Source organism: Scleropages formosus, chromosome 14 (assembly GCF_900964775.1).
Source record: "Scleropages formosus chromosome 14, fSclFor1.1, whole genome shotgun sequence".
Lineage (NCBI taxonomy): Eukaryota > Metazoa > Chordata > Actinopteri > Osteoglossiformes > Osteoglossidae > Scleropages > Scleropages formosus.
Window position 1 is genome coordinate 154,896 of NC_041819.1, and position 18,870 is coordinate 173,765.

At 41.5% G+C, this 18,870-nt stretch overlaps 3 protein-coding genes across 14 annotated transcripts in view; all 3 read right to left on the reverse strand.

The window, feature by feature from the left end:
• dip2a (disco-interacting protein 2 homolog A) overlaps nt 1-2,029 on the reverse strand; it is a 104,631-nt gene extending 102,602 nt beyond the window's left edge. For all 6 annotated transcript variants that reach the window (XM_018725296.2, XM_029257790.1, XM_029257789.1 and 3 more), the window contains exon 1: nt 1,492-2,029. In XM_018725296.2, coding sequence (XP_018580812.2) covers nt 1,492-2,005 — 514 coding nt within the window. In that variant the 5' untranslated portion in view covers nt 2,006-2,029. The remainder of the gene's footprint in view (nt 1-1,491) is intronic.
• A 1,931-nt stretch (nt 2,030-3,960) lies between these two features.
• cflara (CASP8 and FADD-like apoptosis regulator a) lies at nt 3,961-12,486 on the reverse strand. Of its 2 annotated transcripts, XM_018765226.1 has the most exons (12): nt 11,838-12,486; nt 11,283-11,335; nt 10,599-10,940; nt 10,171-10,276; nt 9,280-9,415; nt 8,752-8,858; nt 8,622-8,663; nt 8,436-8,487; nt 8,201-8,253; nt 6,570-6,648; nt 5,819-6,317; nt 3,961-4,898 (listed from the first exon to the last, which is right to left on the reverse strand). In XM_018765226.1, the coding sequence occupies exons 3-12, from the start codon at nt 10,883-10,885 to the stop codon at nt 4,769-4,771; spliced, it is 1,491 nt and encodes a 496-aa protein (XP_018620742.1). In that variant the 5' UTR covers nt 10,886-10,940; nt 11,283-11,335; nt 11,838-12,486; the 3' UTR covers nt 3,961-4,768. The 2 variants fall into 2 exon arrangements, with proteins under 2 accessions (XP_018620742.1, XP_018620749.1); XM_018765233.1 differs by lacking the exon at nt 8,752-8,858 and having other exon boundaries at nt 8,596-8,663.
• Nucleotides 12,487-13,640: 1,154 nt separating this feature from the next.
• ndufb3 (NADH:ubiquinone oxidoreductase subunit B3) lies at nt 13,641-18,866 on the reverse strand. Of its 6 annotated transcripts, none has more exons than XM_018725274.1 (5): nt 18,784-18,866; nt 18,535-18,587; nt 17,382-17,462; nt 16,145-16,274; nt 13,641-15,658 (listed from the first exon to the last, which is right to left on the reverse strand). In XM_018725274.1, exons 4-5 carry the CDS (start codon nt 16,270-16,272, stop codon nt 15,505-15,507), a joined length of 282 nt encoding a protein of 93 aa, XP_018580790.1. In that variant the 5' UTR covers nt 16,273-16,274; nt 17,382-17,462; nt 18,535-18,587; nt 18,784-18,866; the 3' UTR covers nt 13,641-15,504. The 6 variants fall into 6 exon arrangements, with proteins under 6 accessions (XP_018580790.1, XP_018580773.1, XP_018580763.1 ...); XM_018725257.1 differs by having other exon boundaries at nt 18,767-18,845; XM_018725247.1 differs by having other exon boundaries at nt 17,382-18,587.
• Between the last annotated feature and the right edge of the window lie 4 nt (nt 18,867-18,870).

Below are 18,870 nucleotides of genomic sequence, written 5' to 3' on the forward strand. Positions count from 1 at the left end.
TGGGTATTTTGGAGGGGGGGGGAAAAAAGAAAAAAAAAAAAAAAAAAAAAACATACTGACAACTCTCGATCAATGATGGTTCATCACCGTTACCAGAGTGGAAAGAGTCCTGCAGGTTTGAAGACCGTGTTGTGAGGGTTTGTGTTAACAAACCCACAATGTAATGGAATAACATCAACATTGAGAAGTGTCCAGACTTTCATTTTTTTAAATATATCATAACTTGTTATTCAACCCAAGAGATGCACAAGTCCAGGATTCAGCGTCTCGCAGCAGTACCATCATTTCACAGCAGACAGATGAGGGAGTGAAGGGGCGGAGCTGTTTCCATAGTGAACCCTGGAACTCCCATTAGGTTGCATGCCCACTGTAAGTAGTGTATCTGGCAGTGTAAGTCATCTTGGTGAATAAGGTGTGTGGGCTGATTACGCTACATAGTATCCATTGGAAGTCGCTTTGGAGAAAAAGTGTCTGCTAAATAAATAAATGTAAATGTAACCCCATAGTGTATATGATGCATGGTGAGCAGCGCTGGGCCACTGACACACCCGGGGGTTTGAATCCGAGACAGGGTGTCACTCCCCTGGGTTTGAGGATGCAAGGCATTGACCGGAACGTTAAAGATGCAAATCTCAGTGGTGTGAGGGGGTCAGGAGCCCTACGACCGAGCTGGCAGCAGGTGGAGTCAGGGCCACCTTCACTCACATTTCTATCCTCCATATGGATTTGTATGAAAAAGGACATAGAGGCATGTCTCCAGTGCATCACGACAGATAGTCATGCTGCCTCATGGGTCACTTACAGCTGCATGATGTGAAGTTCTGAAGCAACAACCCAACAAGGTGACACCAGCTAGACTGAGTGCAACCCAATGAGATGATACCAGCTAGACTCATCCCAACTCAATGCGGAGACACCAGCTAGACTGAGCCCAACCCAACGAGGTGACACCAGCTAAACTACCCAAAACCCAACAAGGTAACATCAACACACACCAGAAGAAACACCTGCCTGGAAGAACAAACCTCAACTTCCGAGTGGCTCGGAGCCCATCATGCCATGGCAATGCCAGGCCCCTGCTTGCAGGAGGATGGACACAGGAGGAGACAGGAGAAGACAGAAGGACAAGATGACAAAAAGAAGAAGAAAGAAGATACTTGGAAGAGAACAAGACAAGGAGAACACCACTAGAGGAGACAGAATGACTCGAGACAATAAGACATCAACAAGAAGGAATCTGGACAAGACAAGAGGAGAAGAGCACAAGAGAGGGCAGGCAAAGGAAAGAGACAAGGAAGGAGAGGACAAAAGAGGAGACAAAGGAGATGGGGAAAGAACCGGAGAGAAGACAGGAGTATTAATTATATACACAGATACACACACACCGTGACTGTCATGCCATGGCCCCGTGCGAGCGCTCGTGCTGCGACGAACAAACCGGGTTCCCGCAAACGTGCGGGGCACACGGCTGCGCGAGCTCGGCGCGCTCACCTTCGGACAGCTCGAGCTCCAGCTCGGCGAGCTTCTCACGCACCTCCGCCGGCAGGGTCATGGCCGTCGCGGGCGTGGGCTCCAGCATCATCATGAGCAGCCCGGTGGAGCTGCGCTCCGCCATGGCGCCCAGGCTCTGCGAGTCCGAGTCCGAGTCGGGAGCGGCGGGCTGCGCCTCACTCACTGCACGCGGATGCACAGCGAGCTCTCGCGCTGCTCCACCCAGACAAAATAAAATATTAAAAATAAAGAATGTGCCGACAGGCCGAAGTCCGCGTCCCCCTCCCTGCCGGCTTCGCGAGTCGACCTCACGGCGCGCTCCTCCACTCCCTGCGCAAAACGGGACAAGTCCTGGAGCCGAAGGCACCGCGTCCTGCCCTACAGTGCCGCCATTGCAGCTGCAGCAGCAACGCAAGCACAGGAGCGCGTTCACGACGAGGGGTGCGCGCGTCCGGCAACTGGAATGCGAACCCCCGCTGCCGCTGCAGGAAGTGGATATATCGCGCGAGGACATTAACTTATTGACACCAAGTGGACTCCCTGGACGTGCAGCGACACGACCGAAGCCTCATATTATTGTGCCAACGTGACACGTAACAGATTTCAGAATCGTCATTTATTCATAGAAAAGTTGACTTGTAGAAGCCACGTTTGGGATAGTGAGTGAACCGAACAGAAAGTAACTGCGATTTCCTTCGGATCTATCCATCTATCGGGCGCTCTTCAGCTAAACGCGACCATCTCATCTGTGTCAGCATGCGTAAGGTGGCGGGAAGGGTGACAGGTGTGTGTGTGTGGCGCGCGCGGGCCCACGACAACGCAGAGGATGGAGTCCGTCGTCATACCGTGAGACTGGAACGGTGCGTAGAACCATAATTGTTCTTTCTTTTTTTCTGCGTAGCGCAGCAAATTCGAGCGAGTTCCTCACTTTAGTCAATAAAGCAAATAAACTTTGAATGAAACTGAAAGTGGAAAAAAAATCTGCGATCCGTTCCGTAAGAACTACCGAGGCAAAATGGAAAACGAAAAAAAGTCACTTCAGCCAGCAAAGTCTTTCTTAGCACTAACACAAACTCGACCAACGTGAGAAGTAAAATCAAACGTGTGTGTTTTCCTTGAGTAACAGTCACTCATCCCAACACTTTGCAGCATGAAGACATGAAGGTTCGAGGACCGAACAGTTACGGCGCAGAATCCAGCAGAAGCTGTGCGAGGTGTCCACCTAGTGGAGGAGCAGCGAACTGCAGGCCTCTCCATCCCTGTAACCTGCTTAGGCATAGTAAACAATGTTTCAAACAAAAATCATATCCGTCCACCTGTCCATCCATCCAGTCAATAACTGCTTGTCCAATACAGGATCCAGGTGGTCCAGAACCTGGAAGCATAGGGCTTAAGGCAGAATACACCCAGGACAGGGCAATCACAAACAGACTAAGGGCAATCTGGAGTCACAAATTCACCTGAAATCTGTCTTTGGATTGTGGGAGGAAACCAGAGTGACTGTTTTGATTTTCTTTCAAAAATTCTTGCATTGAGACTGCATTGCATGAAGGAGGATTGTCATGCAGAAACCATCAACCACTCTCCACAGTTCATAACTGGGGGGGACATTCCTGTGATACCACTTGCTGGATATTCATCCAAGCTCAACCCGTGCAGTTTGTTCTGTCCCCAAGAGTAAAAAAAAAAAAAGAAAAAAAACCAAAAGGAGATGCGATGACATTCCAAACATCCACAGTAATGCAAGGGTAGAACTTCCACACCCCAGTCAAAGGCTTTTATTGTTGCTTTTTTAGCACACTTACATGTATGATCAGCAGACTTAAACATATATGCAGGGGGAAAAAACCATAGAGCCAGCTAAAGTTTTACACTACAGTATTCTTATTTTGATGATTAGCAGACACATCAGCATCTTATATTATTACAGATTACAACAATGTATGGACTGAACTCATTTTCACAGACCGGTATCACACCAAGCTTCACATCACCCTTGTTCAGGAGCTTTTGGGTCATGACAGAAGGTTATCAAAAAGGAAGGTACAGGAAAGTAAACTGAGCAGTGTTTAACAGACACATATGATTGGTTGATTGGTAACCCATACAAATATGAACAAAACCTGCTTAAAGAACAAAATCCTCTTACAAGTCCATATAAATTATTTAAACAAATATTTTAGTTTACAGTATCTGATTACAGTGTTTAGTATTATATATATCTAACATCAACATGAACCATAAAAAGCAAAATGTTTGTAAATCCATATAAATTATAAATACCAAAGAAAGCTAGTTTGATAAGGTATGCTTATGTGTTAACAGTAGACATTTTAATCAATCTATATTTATAATTTTGATTTTACAGTAATCAATCAAATGTTAATGTCAAAAGATAATTAACTTAGCAAAATGTTACAAGATCATTCTGATAATAGTTAAATACATCAATGTACATTACCATCCCAGGTTATCACAACAAATTTAAGTCTTACTAGTGAAATTAAGTTAGATCAAGTGAAATTAGGCTGCATAAGTCAAGAAATTTGTCCCTAACATGTCTTACTGCTATAAATTACTAACATTATTATTATTATTCTTATTTATTCTTTTTGTGTACCTTTTCTTGTTACCATTTGTCATAGTTCTGCAGTTATTCTAAACACTACACCACATGCTGGCCCATAATTAAACATACAGGTGCTGAATACAACACTTACCCTGACTCATACATATTTAAGTACTTACAAGTGTAAGTTACAAACAGCTTATTGTAGATACCAACCCAGTTCTAGGGCTCTGGGTTCAGACATGTGGCGTTTGTGACTTCCACAAGTCTCTAGCCCTCCTTCCTAAGTACAATACTCAGAGTGGTGCAAATCTGTCCTTAATGGGTGAGAAACTGCATACTGAGAACTTTAATAAAGGCTGTTAAAACAAACCAGTACAAAACAACATTTAAAAAGTGTGGGGGGGGTCACAACAAACATGTGTTCAAAAAGACACACACACAAATGGTGTAAGTATAGCTGCATTATATCTAAACTGTAATTTATTATTGTTTAAAAGTCACACCTAAGACTATTTCCATCACTGCCAATGAACAAGATATTTACAACAAAAACACACATACAGACGAAAACTGCTACATTCAGTTCAACCAGGAGGGGGAGCCACGTAGCTGCACATGAAGTCAGAATTCTTCACTGTTCTTCCTAGTTGTAGTGTTGAGCAAACTCGGGGACAAGTACCTGCCATGGAAGGGAAAGAGGCCCCTTTATTTCAGGAAGAGGGCTTTCCGTAGAGTGTGTCGCAGGCTCAGCGAGTACACCTCCTCCCGGTTCTTCTGGTTGTGGTCATAAATGACCGAGTTTATCTCGGTGTGAACGTCCAACATATGCATCCTCCTGTAAAACAGCATCGGATCACATCACAACAGGGACTTTTAAGCGGCAACGTACACATCTCTCTATAAAAGCAGGCATTTGGTAGGTGTTGCTGACTCAATCTCAGACAAGCAGTTGTGAGAATTAAATAAATGTAACACTAAAAACTGTTAAAAATCACACATGTAGAAACTGGAGAAAGATTTTCATTAGCATAATGTAATCCTGGGGTCTCAAACTCAGTCCATGCTATTCATTTCTGCAACCTGTCTTAATTTTTTCCATTTAAAAAAAAGGTAGTTATTGATTTAACTACATACTTATTTTGGGGAACTTCTGCACATTTCCAAAAATATTCCCACAATGCATTATCAAGGTCTGGTCATTTTTCTGCCACATTTATTCATTTAGCTGATGCTTTTCTCCAAAGCCACTTACAATGTTAAGGTTACAATTATTACAGTTACAAGCTTACAATTATTTACCTATTTATACAGCTGGGTAATTTTTACTGGAGCATTTTAGGATAAGTGGCTTGCTCAAGGGTACTACAGCCAGAGGTAAGGATCAAACCCACAATTTATGCAGCCAAAGGCAGTAGTTCTAACCACTATGCTACCAGCTGTCCTCCAAGCCCAGTAAGGGATTCGAACCTATAACCTCAGGACCAAAGGCAGTAGTGCTAATCACCACACTACCAGCTCTACTTGTTCTTACAGGGGCAGCTAAAAATGTTATGCTACTAACAGATATTTTTCAATTTAAACAGCGAGGCAATTCCTGAATGGTTTTTTAAGCTGATGAAGGGATTCAAACCTATAACCTCATGGACCAAAGACAGTAGCACTAACCACTACACTATCAACTCACATTAAAAGAGGGGACTGTGCCTATGCAGGGCAATGAGTTTGAGACCCCAGCAGGTCCTCTGGGAACTGTACCTCTCCTGCCCTTTCAGCAGAGCGGCGCCCAAGGCACGCGCATATACTGATCGGTGCCTCCCCGACTCCAGGTTCCGCGCCTCCGTGCAGCAGTGACTCCACAAAACGTCTGCGCCCTCTGGCACCAACTCCACATTCACCGCTACCGCTGGCCCATCCGTTTCCAAGTCCTCGTCTCTGTGCCACCTTAGAGGGGGTGCGGAGATGATGTAGCTCTGGATAAAGAACAGCTTGGGCTTTCCTCCCAGCGACGGACAGGAGTCTGTGGCGAAGAGCTGCCGCACAGAGTCCAAAGAAATCCCCGGACCCCGGTCTTCAGTGGCTAGCAGGTTGGCGCCGATGCCCCGGCTAAGGATGCAGCAGACAAAGGCGTCAGCCTCTTGGTGTTCCCGGTTCAGTTTGGCCATCTTCTTCAGGAAGGACCACGTGTCCATCACACTCAGCCACTTGCGCTGTTTCACCATGAAGTGTAGCCGCCGGAACGTCTCCTCCAGCAAGTCTGGGTGAAACAAGCATTCATTGTTTTGCTGCTCCTGCAACTCACCCTCATCTTGAATCAGCAATAATGTTTTACTTTACTGTGTGCAAGGTGGAGCGAATACTGCCATGCAGCTGGACATGAAAATACACCGCCATGAATCATACCATGGGGTACACTGGGGGGAGGAATTATGCACGCAACTCCAGCATGCAGCCGGAACAGCCACTCATTAATATCAGCAAATGGCTGTTGGGAGGGGCAGAAGCTTACCTCCGTCAGAGCCCACGCAGTCGATGATCACACACAGGCCCCGGGGCTGCGCCTGCATCTGGTACGTCTCTGAAGAATCCTAGGGTACAGCAGATGTTGGAGCGGCATGAGTGGAGGGGCAAAAGGCGACAGACACAGGAGAGACAATCTCAAACTACAGTTTAGAAGGGAAAGGTCACTTACAGGCATACCAGAAACATGCACTCCTGAATCAGAAGAGGGTCACTGTGAAGCTGAAATCAGGGTTAGATCAAGCACCTGTGCAGCAGTGTCCAACCCTGGTCCTCGGGTACTTTGTTCGCAGATGAGTTTTTCATTATTTACAGCTAATCAAAAGGGACAAAAGAGACGATGCCGAACTAAACTCCACAGAAGAGGACTCTGTATGTGTGTGACATCAGATGCATGTTGGTCAATTGTAGTGCATTACAGCTTGATAATATCTATTTATATGAATGTAGCATAGCAACAGGACTATATATTTATATGCAATGGCAGTGATTATTTATACGAATATGCAGTGACATAGATGCAGACATCCTGTATCTAGAGGTAAAGCTTTCCACACGGAGGGAGAGGCAACGGGTCTGACATCACCAGTAAACCAGTAAGACCTGTCGTGTGGTTTTCATCAGTTGAAAAACTGATACGACTGACAAATGAGAAGATTTATAAATTAGGCATGAACAACTACAAATGAAGTTATATAGATTCTTACTGTTGACTGCACTGCTGATGAAAAGCTCACCTGGGTTCTCAAGGACCAGGGTTCTAACTGCCATCTCAGTGTGTGTTAATCCTTGTTCCATACAATCAGAACTGACCACACACAGCTCTTTATGGTGAGATTTACATTTATTTACTTAGCAGATGCTTTTCTCCAAAGCAACTACAATGGATACTATGTAGTGTTACTAGCCCACACACCTTATTCACCAAGGTGACTTACACTGCTAGATACACTACTTACAATGGGTCACTCATTCATACATCAGTGGAACACACTCTCTGTCACTCGCACACTACGGGTGAAGCTGAACAGCATATCTTTGGACTGTGGGAGGAAACTGGAGCGCAGACACAGGGAGAACATGCAAACTCCACACAAACTGAGCAGGGATTGAACCCACGTTCTCTCTCACCACCCAGGCACTGTGAGACAGCAGCGCTACTTGCTGTGCCACCGTGCCACCAATAGATTTATTATTATTATTATTATTATTATTATTATTATTATTATTATTATTCTTTATTTAGCTGATGCCTTTTGTCAAAGGTGACTGGGAGAGATCATGCAACAAATTAATGGGATTAAAGAGAGCAACAGTTTGAAAAGTCAAATTATTTAGGCAGAAAATTAAACAACAAACGCATCCAGGTAAAAACCAAGAGGAGCTGTGCGGAAAGCAAACGCTACATTAAGTACTGCAAGGTAAACATGGTAAATCAAAGGATGATTACGAATGAATGTGGGGATGATGGAATGGTAATATGGCGCTCCAAAAGTGCAAAGCGTAACCACTTAATGTTGCAGATTCAGATTAGCCACCATGGTCACACTAATTGCTTTATAGAGCAGAGACTCTCAAAAAAAAAAAAAAAAAAAAAAAGACAAGATTTGTTTGTATCACCTGACAATACTGCCTCCCTGTTTCAGGAACTGACATTTTTATGTTCTCCTGAGCTGAAATGAAGAAAAACATTTCAACACATCAAGAAAATACTGGAAGGGAAAAGAGCAGGAAGTTAAGTGGAAATACCACAGTAAAGGTAATTTCTTTAAAAAAAAAAAAAAAAAAAAACCCCATCAGACACACACACACTTTAGTCCTGAAATGTTTCCAGATGCAAAGCTTGAGAGATCACCTTTTGTCCTTAATGATTGCTGACATGCCGTGTTTGCAAACTGGGTGGCTCTCTGTACCATGATACACCGAGAAGAGATGTGAAACAGAGCACAAAGAAGGTCAGAGTTTAAAAGCAACAAAAAATAAAGAAATAATGTAGTCCTGTGCATTTCACTCACATGTGTTTTCTGAAGACTTGGCTCACCTCTCTGGTTTTGAACACTGGCACTGATCTGTGACTCTGAGACTAAAATGAAGACAAAAACACTTTAATACTGTGTTGTTACTTATCCATTTAGTCAATTCTTTTCGCCAAAGCGACTTCTCATATTTACCCATTGATACAAGTAGGTCATTCTTAAATCATCTATTCTGGGTAAGTACTTGATAATGGGTCTACAGCAGGAGCAGGAAATCCAACCCAGGTAAGGTGACCGCTTTACTATAGAAAGTAAGTATCAGTAAGACAAGAGATGGGGTCACATAAAAGAAGACCAACTCCAGTAACTGACAGATGCCTCAGTTCCACCTACACCACGTGGGAAGTAACATCATCATATCCTAGGGACTGTAACCCTGAAGGCTGAAATAACAAATAGTCGCCAGGGGAACACGGTGATTTCCCACCACTCTTGCTTATATAAACAGTGGCCTGGTAATACTGAAACTGTTTCTAATGATCTGAACATATAAGGAGATCCCCTTCCTCTCCAATTACATCTTGCTAAGTTTCACTTCTACAAAAATACCACAAATCCGTTAGTGGCATAATTTCATTACTGGGGATTTCAGTTAATCCCCATAGCATTTTCTCGTGCTCTACAGAACCAGGGATGCCATCAAGACCCGGCCCGACGACTTACCTCTCCTCTGGTACCACTGCACCCTTTTGGCAAGGTCTGCTCTATGGATTTTCTGTAGGCACTGTTCAATTAGGTCCACATTCTCGCTGGAGACCTTGTCCATCTTCTCCAGCTCCATAACCACATCCAGAAAGCTCTGTATTGTCAAAGAAAGATTTTGTTTAAAACCCAAAGGCACTTTTCCCTTTATAGTCCATCATAACCATAAGTCATCTTATGCGAATCAAAAGCTTTGCACAACACCCATGTGTATATTCCCCCAAAAAGCACCATGAAATAGAAAATAGAAAATCCAAAACTCCCGTTTAAATGAAATGTGACTTTTCGATACCCATTTCCTACAGTTCTGTACAAAAGAAGAATTTAAAAAACAAAAGGAAATTGCAACACTAATGTGAGGCAGCTGAACAGCTGGTAGGAGTCTGGTTACTCATTTCTCCATTCTCATTCAACGAGAACATATCTGAGATGTCACCAACTCCTGATGAATGACTTTCATTCACGTGTGCTGTACACTGACATCTGTGCAGTTCCATTCTTGAAATTTATTTACAAGAACGCATTTCTTCTGCATCATGAAATATGCAGCTAAAAGAAAGGGCTTTGTCCACTACAGGTGACACTTTTTCACTGCATTTCTCAAACTCTACAGGCTACAAAGCACTATACAGAGAACATTCAATCTTTTTAAATGATACCACATGTTTGAGGATGGGGATAGAAACTTTAAATCCTAGAAATATCCCAAAACCTTTCATGCTGGGTCTGTTCAGGATATAATACCATTAACCTCCAATTATGTACAACAGAATGAAATTTCATTTCTGGAAGATGGCAATATCTACAGTTAATTTTATTTATTTTTTTTTATAGGCAGTCAGGTCATCTTACCGTGGCAGTCTCCTGCCTCCCCCTTGGCAGAATGCCACTGAGAAGAAATATCAAAGCACTCAAGTCTTCTTTTCCCATGTCTTCACTCATATCAGCCATTAACACTCTAAAAGAGGAATTTTTAAAAAAAAAAAAAAAAATCTGATCAGTGTGTGCATTTCAGCTCTGCAACAGTTGAAATGTTTCTTCAGGAACTGGATTGTAATCTTTAAAGAAACTGGCTTAGTGTAGTTTGTCCTCTCGATATCACACCTGTATCTGTATATCTGGTTCATAACTCAAATGCTTAAATGTGTAGAAGGTTAAATTCCCATGTGCATTAAGAAGACTGAATTATTAGGTGAGAACTGGACCACGGGATGCTCATATAATCAAGGGTTACCATGCCCAGTACCCCTCCATAATTTGAAATCAAAGTTCCTTATTACCTGTAGTCTGAAACAACAGATCCGCTTCGTATGAGTCTTTCCGCCTCCTGCCTATTGGTCCCCAGCACCTTCTTCAGAATGTCAAAGCGACGTATCCTGCACATGAGCTCCAGCAAGAAGAGAGGGCCCACCTGCCCACGTGTGATCAGAGACTCCAGCTTTTCTCTCAGGTCCTCCCCGCAGGTGCCCGCGTTCAGGTCAGCACAGAGGTAAAATGACCGCTTCCTCTCCTCCTGGCTCAGCTCATCCATAATGAGGTTGATCATCTCAAAATGTTCTTCATTCATTGCAAAGCAAGTAGCCGTGCGGATTTCAAACTGCAGCCTGTCCACGACCTCGTTCCTGCACAAAATGCGAATAGCAATTATCATTATTAGAAGTGGGAACTCTCCAATGGAGAGTTAATGAAAATGTATCCTTGAAAAAAGTAGTCAAAATACTAGATTCATTAAAAAACATCACCTAACAAAAAAACAAAAAATTGATTACGTTTTAAAAATCAAACTAACTGATTCATTTGTAAAACAGCACATTTTTCAGCAAATGCATATATACATAGGTATACGTGTGTGTATGTATATGCAATCAAAGAGAGTCCAACTCTTATAGGAGAAAACATGTAAAATGATCAAAAGTAAACCCAACTGAACAGCAGGTATTACTGGAGAGATATCTCGTCTTTACCTTGTCTTGTTGGACTGTGGTAAACAGCGGTGTTTGACGTCATGTCCCTTTATCTGGGGACACACACAGTGAGGTGAGGACACCCCCAAAGACAACAGTAAATTCCACGCGCCTCAGGGAGTTTCTCTTTCACCGCAGATCTCTGTTCACCGCTCAAAAACATATTTACACACATACATGTGTTTATACACAATTATATCATAATCATCATCGATATAAACACCGCCGGTAATTAATTTATACATATTGTATTCAAATCGTAATACGTCGTTCAAAACTGAGAACCGGAAGTGCAGCTTAAGTGTCCCGTAACGACGAACAAGACATTTAACTTCCAAAAACGTAAACTTTTCTGCATATATTCTAAGCACGACGAGCACTGTTGTGTACTCAAATTTATTACTGCAAATTCTATTCACTGCGCAGTTTATCGTCGCGCTGACAATTGAATTTCCCTAAAACCTTGCGAAACCCCTGCGAGTCGTGAATATGCTCATGTTATCTTTCACATTCCATCCTTCTGTAACATGATTATATGTATAAAAAAACACATACCTGATCATGACGGCTGAGCGTGAAACCAAAAGTGAAATTCCTAGTTCAAATAGTCATTAAGATTACATATATACTGAAAACGGAGTAGAATGCTACGTTTTACAAAGAACTGAGGCAAATTACAAAGATTAGTGTATATTTTCGCCTTTCTCGAGGTTCCCTGTCCCCCTAGACTAAGAGAACTATCGAGGACGCAGCTGACTGTTGAGGGAAGGGAGGCAGGGGCGGAGCTTTAAATAAATGACGTCATGGTAGGTACTTTTCACAAGTTGAAGTTTCATAATAATTCCATTTTAAATTCACGCCACGAAAATGACACGTTCTCCCGTGTTTGCGCAGCTTTCCTTCCACGGGCTAAAGACGTGTAGTTCAGGTGAAGAGTGGTGACTCTGTATTCTGAAATTGATAGCGTAGTAGTTAAAGCTTCCGTCTTTAGACCCGCAACTTGCGCAAGTAGTAGTTCAAATCTTTTCTCTAGCTCAGTAGTAGCTGTGTAGTATTGAGCAACGCTGGTACTTGCCAGTGAAACACCTTCCTGCAGTTCAGGTGAATTGGTGATGCTCAGGTAAAATCTGCTTGAAGTACTCAGATGTATAAGTAAATATGTGTTATAAATAAACAATTGTAAATTGCTTTGGGAGAAAAGTATGAGCTAAATTAATAAATGTAATGTAGGTGTATAGCTATTCTATGATCATGTTCCAGGATGTACCCCTCTCAGCCTGGTGCCCAATGCTACTGGGAAAGGCTCGAGAGTAACTTATTAAAATAAGATGGCTAGATATACACACACACATGCAGGCATGCACGCACATTTTCTGAACCGCTTGTCCCAGACGGGGTCGCGGGGAACCAGAGCTTACCCGGCAACTCAGGGCGTAAGGCCGGAGGGGGAGGGGACACACCCAGGACGGGACGCCAGTCCGCCAGAGAGCAGGACCCGGCCCAACCCACTGCGCCACCGCACCCCCTTATGCTAGATATACAGTACTAGCTAATTATTTTGAATGAAAATGTATCAGTTTAGTCCATGAGCACTAAATACCATTCAATGAAGGATGGTACAGCACCAAGAAGATAAATTTAGGATGATGAAGCACTAGACCAGTGTGCACTATTTCATCACTGTAATCAACAATGATAGAATTTTGTGGTAGGAAAATGTGTCGGTTAAAGGTCTTGACCAATATAAGCATCAGTAGTCCTTATTTTTTAAATTCTCTAAAAACAGCTAGATCCAGTTACGAATGTTTCTTACACACTGTTCTTGTGCCTGAATGTCCGTTTTCCAGATTATAAAGATCACGAGTTGAAACCAGCAACTGGTTTCCATCACTGTAAACCATTAATCTAGTCCTGCTACCTAGTAGAGCATGTAGAACATTTCAGCTGTGGGTCTGGAAGACTAACTTGAAGACCAGGTCCAGCAGGCTTTCAGCAACCATCTCTGAGAGCTCAGAAAGAGGGATGAGTTGAACAGTTAAGACAATATGTTCACTGAATTTGTTAATATAAAGCTAAAGTCTCCTGGACTGGGAGCTTCAGGGCTGTAACTGAGCACTGCAGTAAACTTACAAGTTGATCTCAAACCAGTAGATGGAGTGGTTAGGAACCCCAGTGTTAGTGTTTACTTCAGTTATTAGAATTTACATTTATTCATTTAGCTGAAGCTTTTCTCCAAAGTGACTTACAATGTTAAGGTTACAATCTTACAAATATTTACTCATTTACACAGCTGGGTAATTTCACTGGAGCAATTCAGGGCAAGTACCTTACTCAAAGGTACTACACCCAGAGGTGGGGATCAAACCTGCAATCTTTTTGATCCAAAGGCACTAACTCTAACAACTACACTACCAGATGTGCCAGTAGATTCATTTACATAATGAGCATAAATTCACAACTTTTTTGAACAATCAGATCCTTCTTTAAAAACTGACAGTGAAAATTAGTTAAGGAATCTTTTTAAAAATATACATCATGGCCATCCATAAATTAAACATCTAAATAATCATCTAATTCAATTAATTAGCATGAGAAAATTGGTTGAACTGATAGGTGGCATACAATCTGGCATTTGCTGTACTGTCACTGATGCTCCTTATCTAGCAGGAGGCCGATACCACCTGTAGTTACTTTTACTGAACCCAGTACATGTCCAGGCTATCTGTATTAATCAATCTGAAACTAATTGAGAATTCTATCAGCATTTCCCACCGGGCAATAGAAATCTTTGTCTGTCACAACAAGTACTGAGTTCAGTAAAAGCATTACAATGTAAGGCAGTGTTTGACTACCAAGTTCCTGTAGTCATGTGCTGTGTGCCAGCTCTCCATCAAGATACCTTGATTTAATTAGACTTGATTTTAAAGTGTTAATGAGTTAGATTGAAGGATGCACAAATATTTATAAAGTATGGATTGATATATCACTGTAAAAGATTCTACAGTGACAGAGAGGCGCTTAGGTAGTGTAACAGTTAAGAATATGGACTTCTGAACTGAACATTTAAATATTTCAAACTACACTGAATAATCAGTGACTGAATATCAATTTTTGTTACAAGCACAATAAATTTGCAGAGCACCACTTTTTTTTCATCTTTGTCAAACCAAACAAAAAGAAGTAATGCTGAAGTAAATTTAATCAAATTGTCTAAGAGAAAGTTATCTGGAAAAACTGAAAAATGATTATCCGTTCAAGGGCAAGAATAAACCAAAGATTTAGAACCATTCCTTTTGATGTTCTCATCATTTTTTCTATAACACAGAACACAAAGACTTGCCTGTCCTCAACCAACTGTCTGGCTAAAACAACTCAAATCATGTGATTTATTCAGTCAATCAAATGTCCCCATGTAACGCCACGCTTCATTCCTCAAATCAAGGGTATTTATACAAGCTCAGCTGGAATGGAAGTTTGGTAAAGCATGGCCTAGGATCAAAAACACTAATTTAGAGAAACAATTGTCTGACCACATAATTGTAGTCACACCAGTTCCTATACACTGTTGCCATTGCTAAGCAAGTTAAACCACTGGAAGTGTTACTAAGTATTTGTTTGATATGTTCAAAATATGTGCATTACATGATTTTTATGCCTAATTTTTCACCCAAGGTAAAAAGTATTCCATTTAAAAGCATGACCATTTTACAGAATCATTTTTTTAGATTAGTAGTCTTGCACAAGTACTTAGCAGCAGGGCTGTAAGCTTACACTCTATGCTACCATGCTATTTGTCTGCATGTTTCATTAAAGTGAACATCATTCCAAAGCATTGTACTGTGTCTTAGTACAGGTACATCATAAGCCAACAAGAAACCAGAACACTCACAATACAGCTGCTGTGCTTCCACACATAGCCCTGCTGAGATTAACTAGTTGTTAAAATTGAGAACAGGTACACATCACTATGAGCAAATAATATAAGACATCGATCATAAAGGAGTACATTTATTAAATCGAAAAGACCAATTTTATTCTGCCCATGATCCATCCTGGAAGCTGGCTCAGATACAATATGTGGTCAATCTCCAAAGTGCAGGTGGTTCACACTGGATAGGGGAGCGTGACTGTGGACATTATAATCAAATAGAAGCTGTACGATAAATGTTGCAAGGACATTATTCTTGTGTAGCTTCAGTGATCATTCCATCACACTGGTGTGTTAGTGTTCAGACTTTTTGTGGGGGCCAGAGAGAGCGTACTCCACACCAACGGCCACCACAAATGCTGCAAATCCCCATTTAAATCCCCGCAACAGGACATCTCGGAAGGTGACTGGTTTTGCAAATGTCCCCATGTAACGCCACGCTTCATTCCTGGAAAAGGAAGGGAATGAAAATGCAAATTATCTTAACTGTCGGCGCACAGGTAATGTCACTTTCATTATGAAACATAACACTGCACTTATAAATTAAAAACTACACTTCAGTAAATTAACAGCCAGCACTTGAAGACCAGGTAGGGTAAAACCTGGATAACAGCGAAACAGGTTTAGGAACTCGGTGCATTAAAAAAAATACCTGTGATAAACTGTAACTTTTTGATCGTAAGCCCTCGCTTTATGCATGTGGACACATTTGCTTTTTCTCAGTATACTGTCAATCTGCATGCTGTTTTGACCCTGTGTTGTTCATAAAACCAATTTAAAAAACTGGATTTCTGTGGGAGAAAACACAATTGTACAAATGAAGTATAACTATGCAAGCCTTTTAACTAAAAAGCACCATGTGAGTAATTCCAACATTAGAAAACAATGTCTGGAGGAAAAAAAACTGTAACTAAATGATAAAATTATTTCTCACCGAGCCCAAGGGTCCTTCAGGCCTCTGCGTGCCAGCCTCTCCTGAGTAAATTCCAGTGGAGTTCCCTCCACCTTCCACTGCTTGTAGTCTGGCAGCACCAGTTTGCCATGCCCCTGATCACCTCCCATCACTAATCAAGAATGGCAGGGAAAAAAGCTCTGAGATCAACGTGTGTCACATTCACTTTAAGGTGCTTATTAGATGTTTTTGTAGGTCTCTGGACGATTTAGGTATTGTGCTTGCATACAGACTTGATTTGTTTTTCTTCAGCCAACTCCAATGCACAGAAAACTGCTAAAGCACAGTCACATAACAGTAGATAATATTATAATATATTATTATGGGGACAGCTGGTAGTGTAGTGGTTAGGGCCACTGTCTTTGGATCAAAAAGTCACAGATTGGAATCTTGCCTCCAGTTGTAATACTCTTGAGCAAGCTACTTACCCTAAATTGCTTCAGTAAAAATTACCCAGGTGTACAGATGAGTAAGTAGTTTCAGACAGACTAACACAGTGTAAGTCACTTTAAAGAAAAGCATCAGCTAAATGAGTAAATGTAATATCAATCCGTACATCGTCAACAACTGCTTGTCCTGAGCAGGGTCGCGGCAAGCCGGAGCCTAATCCGGTGATACAGGGCTCAAGGCCAAAGAGGGAGGAGACACACCCAGGACGGGACACAGCACCAAGAAGATAAAGGGCTCAAACCCCAGGCCCCCCACACAGCAGGCACTGGCTGAACCCACCGCACCACCACACCCCCCTAAATGTAATATAATATTCTGTATAATATTATTTAGTAGTAAGTGACTGAACAGCTGGAATAATTCAATGAATTCATAAAAGTAACATATCTTAGGTTAAAGCATCTGGTAAAATTAAAAATATATAACATACTGTAACTGCTTCATCATGAATTACATGTATACATAAATGATAAAAACACAGACACTGTGTGACTGGTAAACCAGTCGTGTCAAGAAAACTGTAAATTACCATAATAAAAACTTAATATAGAACATTATCAGGTTACAAATAGTCAAATACTTTAAGTTTATAAACAATACACGACGAATACAAGCGCATGATGATCCACACGACACTCAAACTACGCTGTCGAATATTGCAAACATAAAATTTGAATTCCATTTACAAAATGCATGGGAAACGAAACACACCAGGTGGAGGGAAAAAAAAAAAAAAAACAATAATAATGAAACAACATTTTTAACGTACCTGTATTTGCTATTCTGTGGTGACCTCTGTCAGGAAACACACAGCCTCGCGCTCTTGGGTTCACTTCCGGTGTACGGCAACCTAAAGAGTCCAAAACTTTCTCATAAAACGAAGCGCGGTTGAAATCCCGCAGCGCTCTGCTTTACACTCTGTGGGTGGACTTACTGTATAGAGAGAAATCGATATACAACCAGGACTTGGACAACAGAAATATGTTCACTTAGACTAATTACATTCCGGCTTTTGCAAATTCAACCTCGTTAGGCTTGGTAATTAATGTACCAGGGATGTAAAAAATGTATTTGAAAACCCAGGCTCATGAGTCATGGTGGTCTGCTTTTTCTTTTTTTGCTCAGTCAGCTTAACTCAACGGCTATGTTCAAATATTTCTCTTGATAATATGTTATCTCATCTGGATTTTCAGCGTCAGTTATATATATAGATAACAAAAAATAAAACTCCCTTGGCTTGTATCGTTTAAATTCTGCAGGACTCGAGATTGCACACACACTAATTCATCAATCAAGACATCTCTGAAATCTGCTGTCACGTACGAATTAATACCTTAGATTTTGGCATCCGATAAAACGAAATGTACACACAATTCCACATTTGTAACTGATGGCATGGAACCATTCTGAATTTCCCACAGCGCCTGTATTAAGATTTTTAAAAGAATTATTCAGGAAGAGTTCCCGACAGAGTATTATTATTATTGGACACATTGAATTTAAGATTAACATATTACAAAGACAGACTAATGTACCAGCTTTGGGGGAAAGAGCTTACAGAATGAATATGTATGAAGTCACGTACTGTGCAAAATCAATCAATGTGGACAAGCGTCATAAAACTGGTAGTGAAAAACAGGGTTGTTACAATATGATCAAAAAATAAATGATACAAGAAATGGCAATTACATAAAATGTATCGGGGACATAAAAAAACGATGTTCTATTGACCTTTACTGACCTAAAGGGACGAATTCAGAATTTTAGGTATAACAAAAGGCATATAATATAAACGCATATTATCATATTGGGTTGAAGTAGGAATATACTTTCATATTCATGTGCTCGCCAAACGAACATGAAGAGTTTTTATTATGCTTTGCTTCTCCGTAATTAATAATAATTTCTTCAAGAAGACTCACTCTCAGGCGTCAAAACCAGGCATCAGCGACGTTACATGTCATATGTGACTCCGCTGTAACTCACAAATAAAGCAAATTATTCAGAAATCAAAGTGGAAATGTAATTGCATATTGGTTAGAATTACTCACTCTATATAGTATATATAGTCTATTATTTATTATAATATGAGTAGCGCCGACGGGCTCGCATACATGCCCAGTGCTGTTTTTTTCCAGACATATACCACATTACCTCTGTTCGTGTATTACCTCACCATCTCCACGCCGAAAACCGCATCGCCCGAGTTACTTGCAGTCATCCAATGGCGTCCAATGGCGAACTTCTTTTGCGTCTCC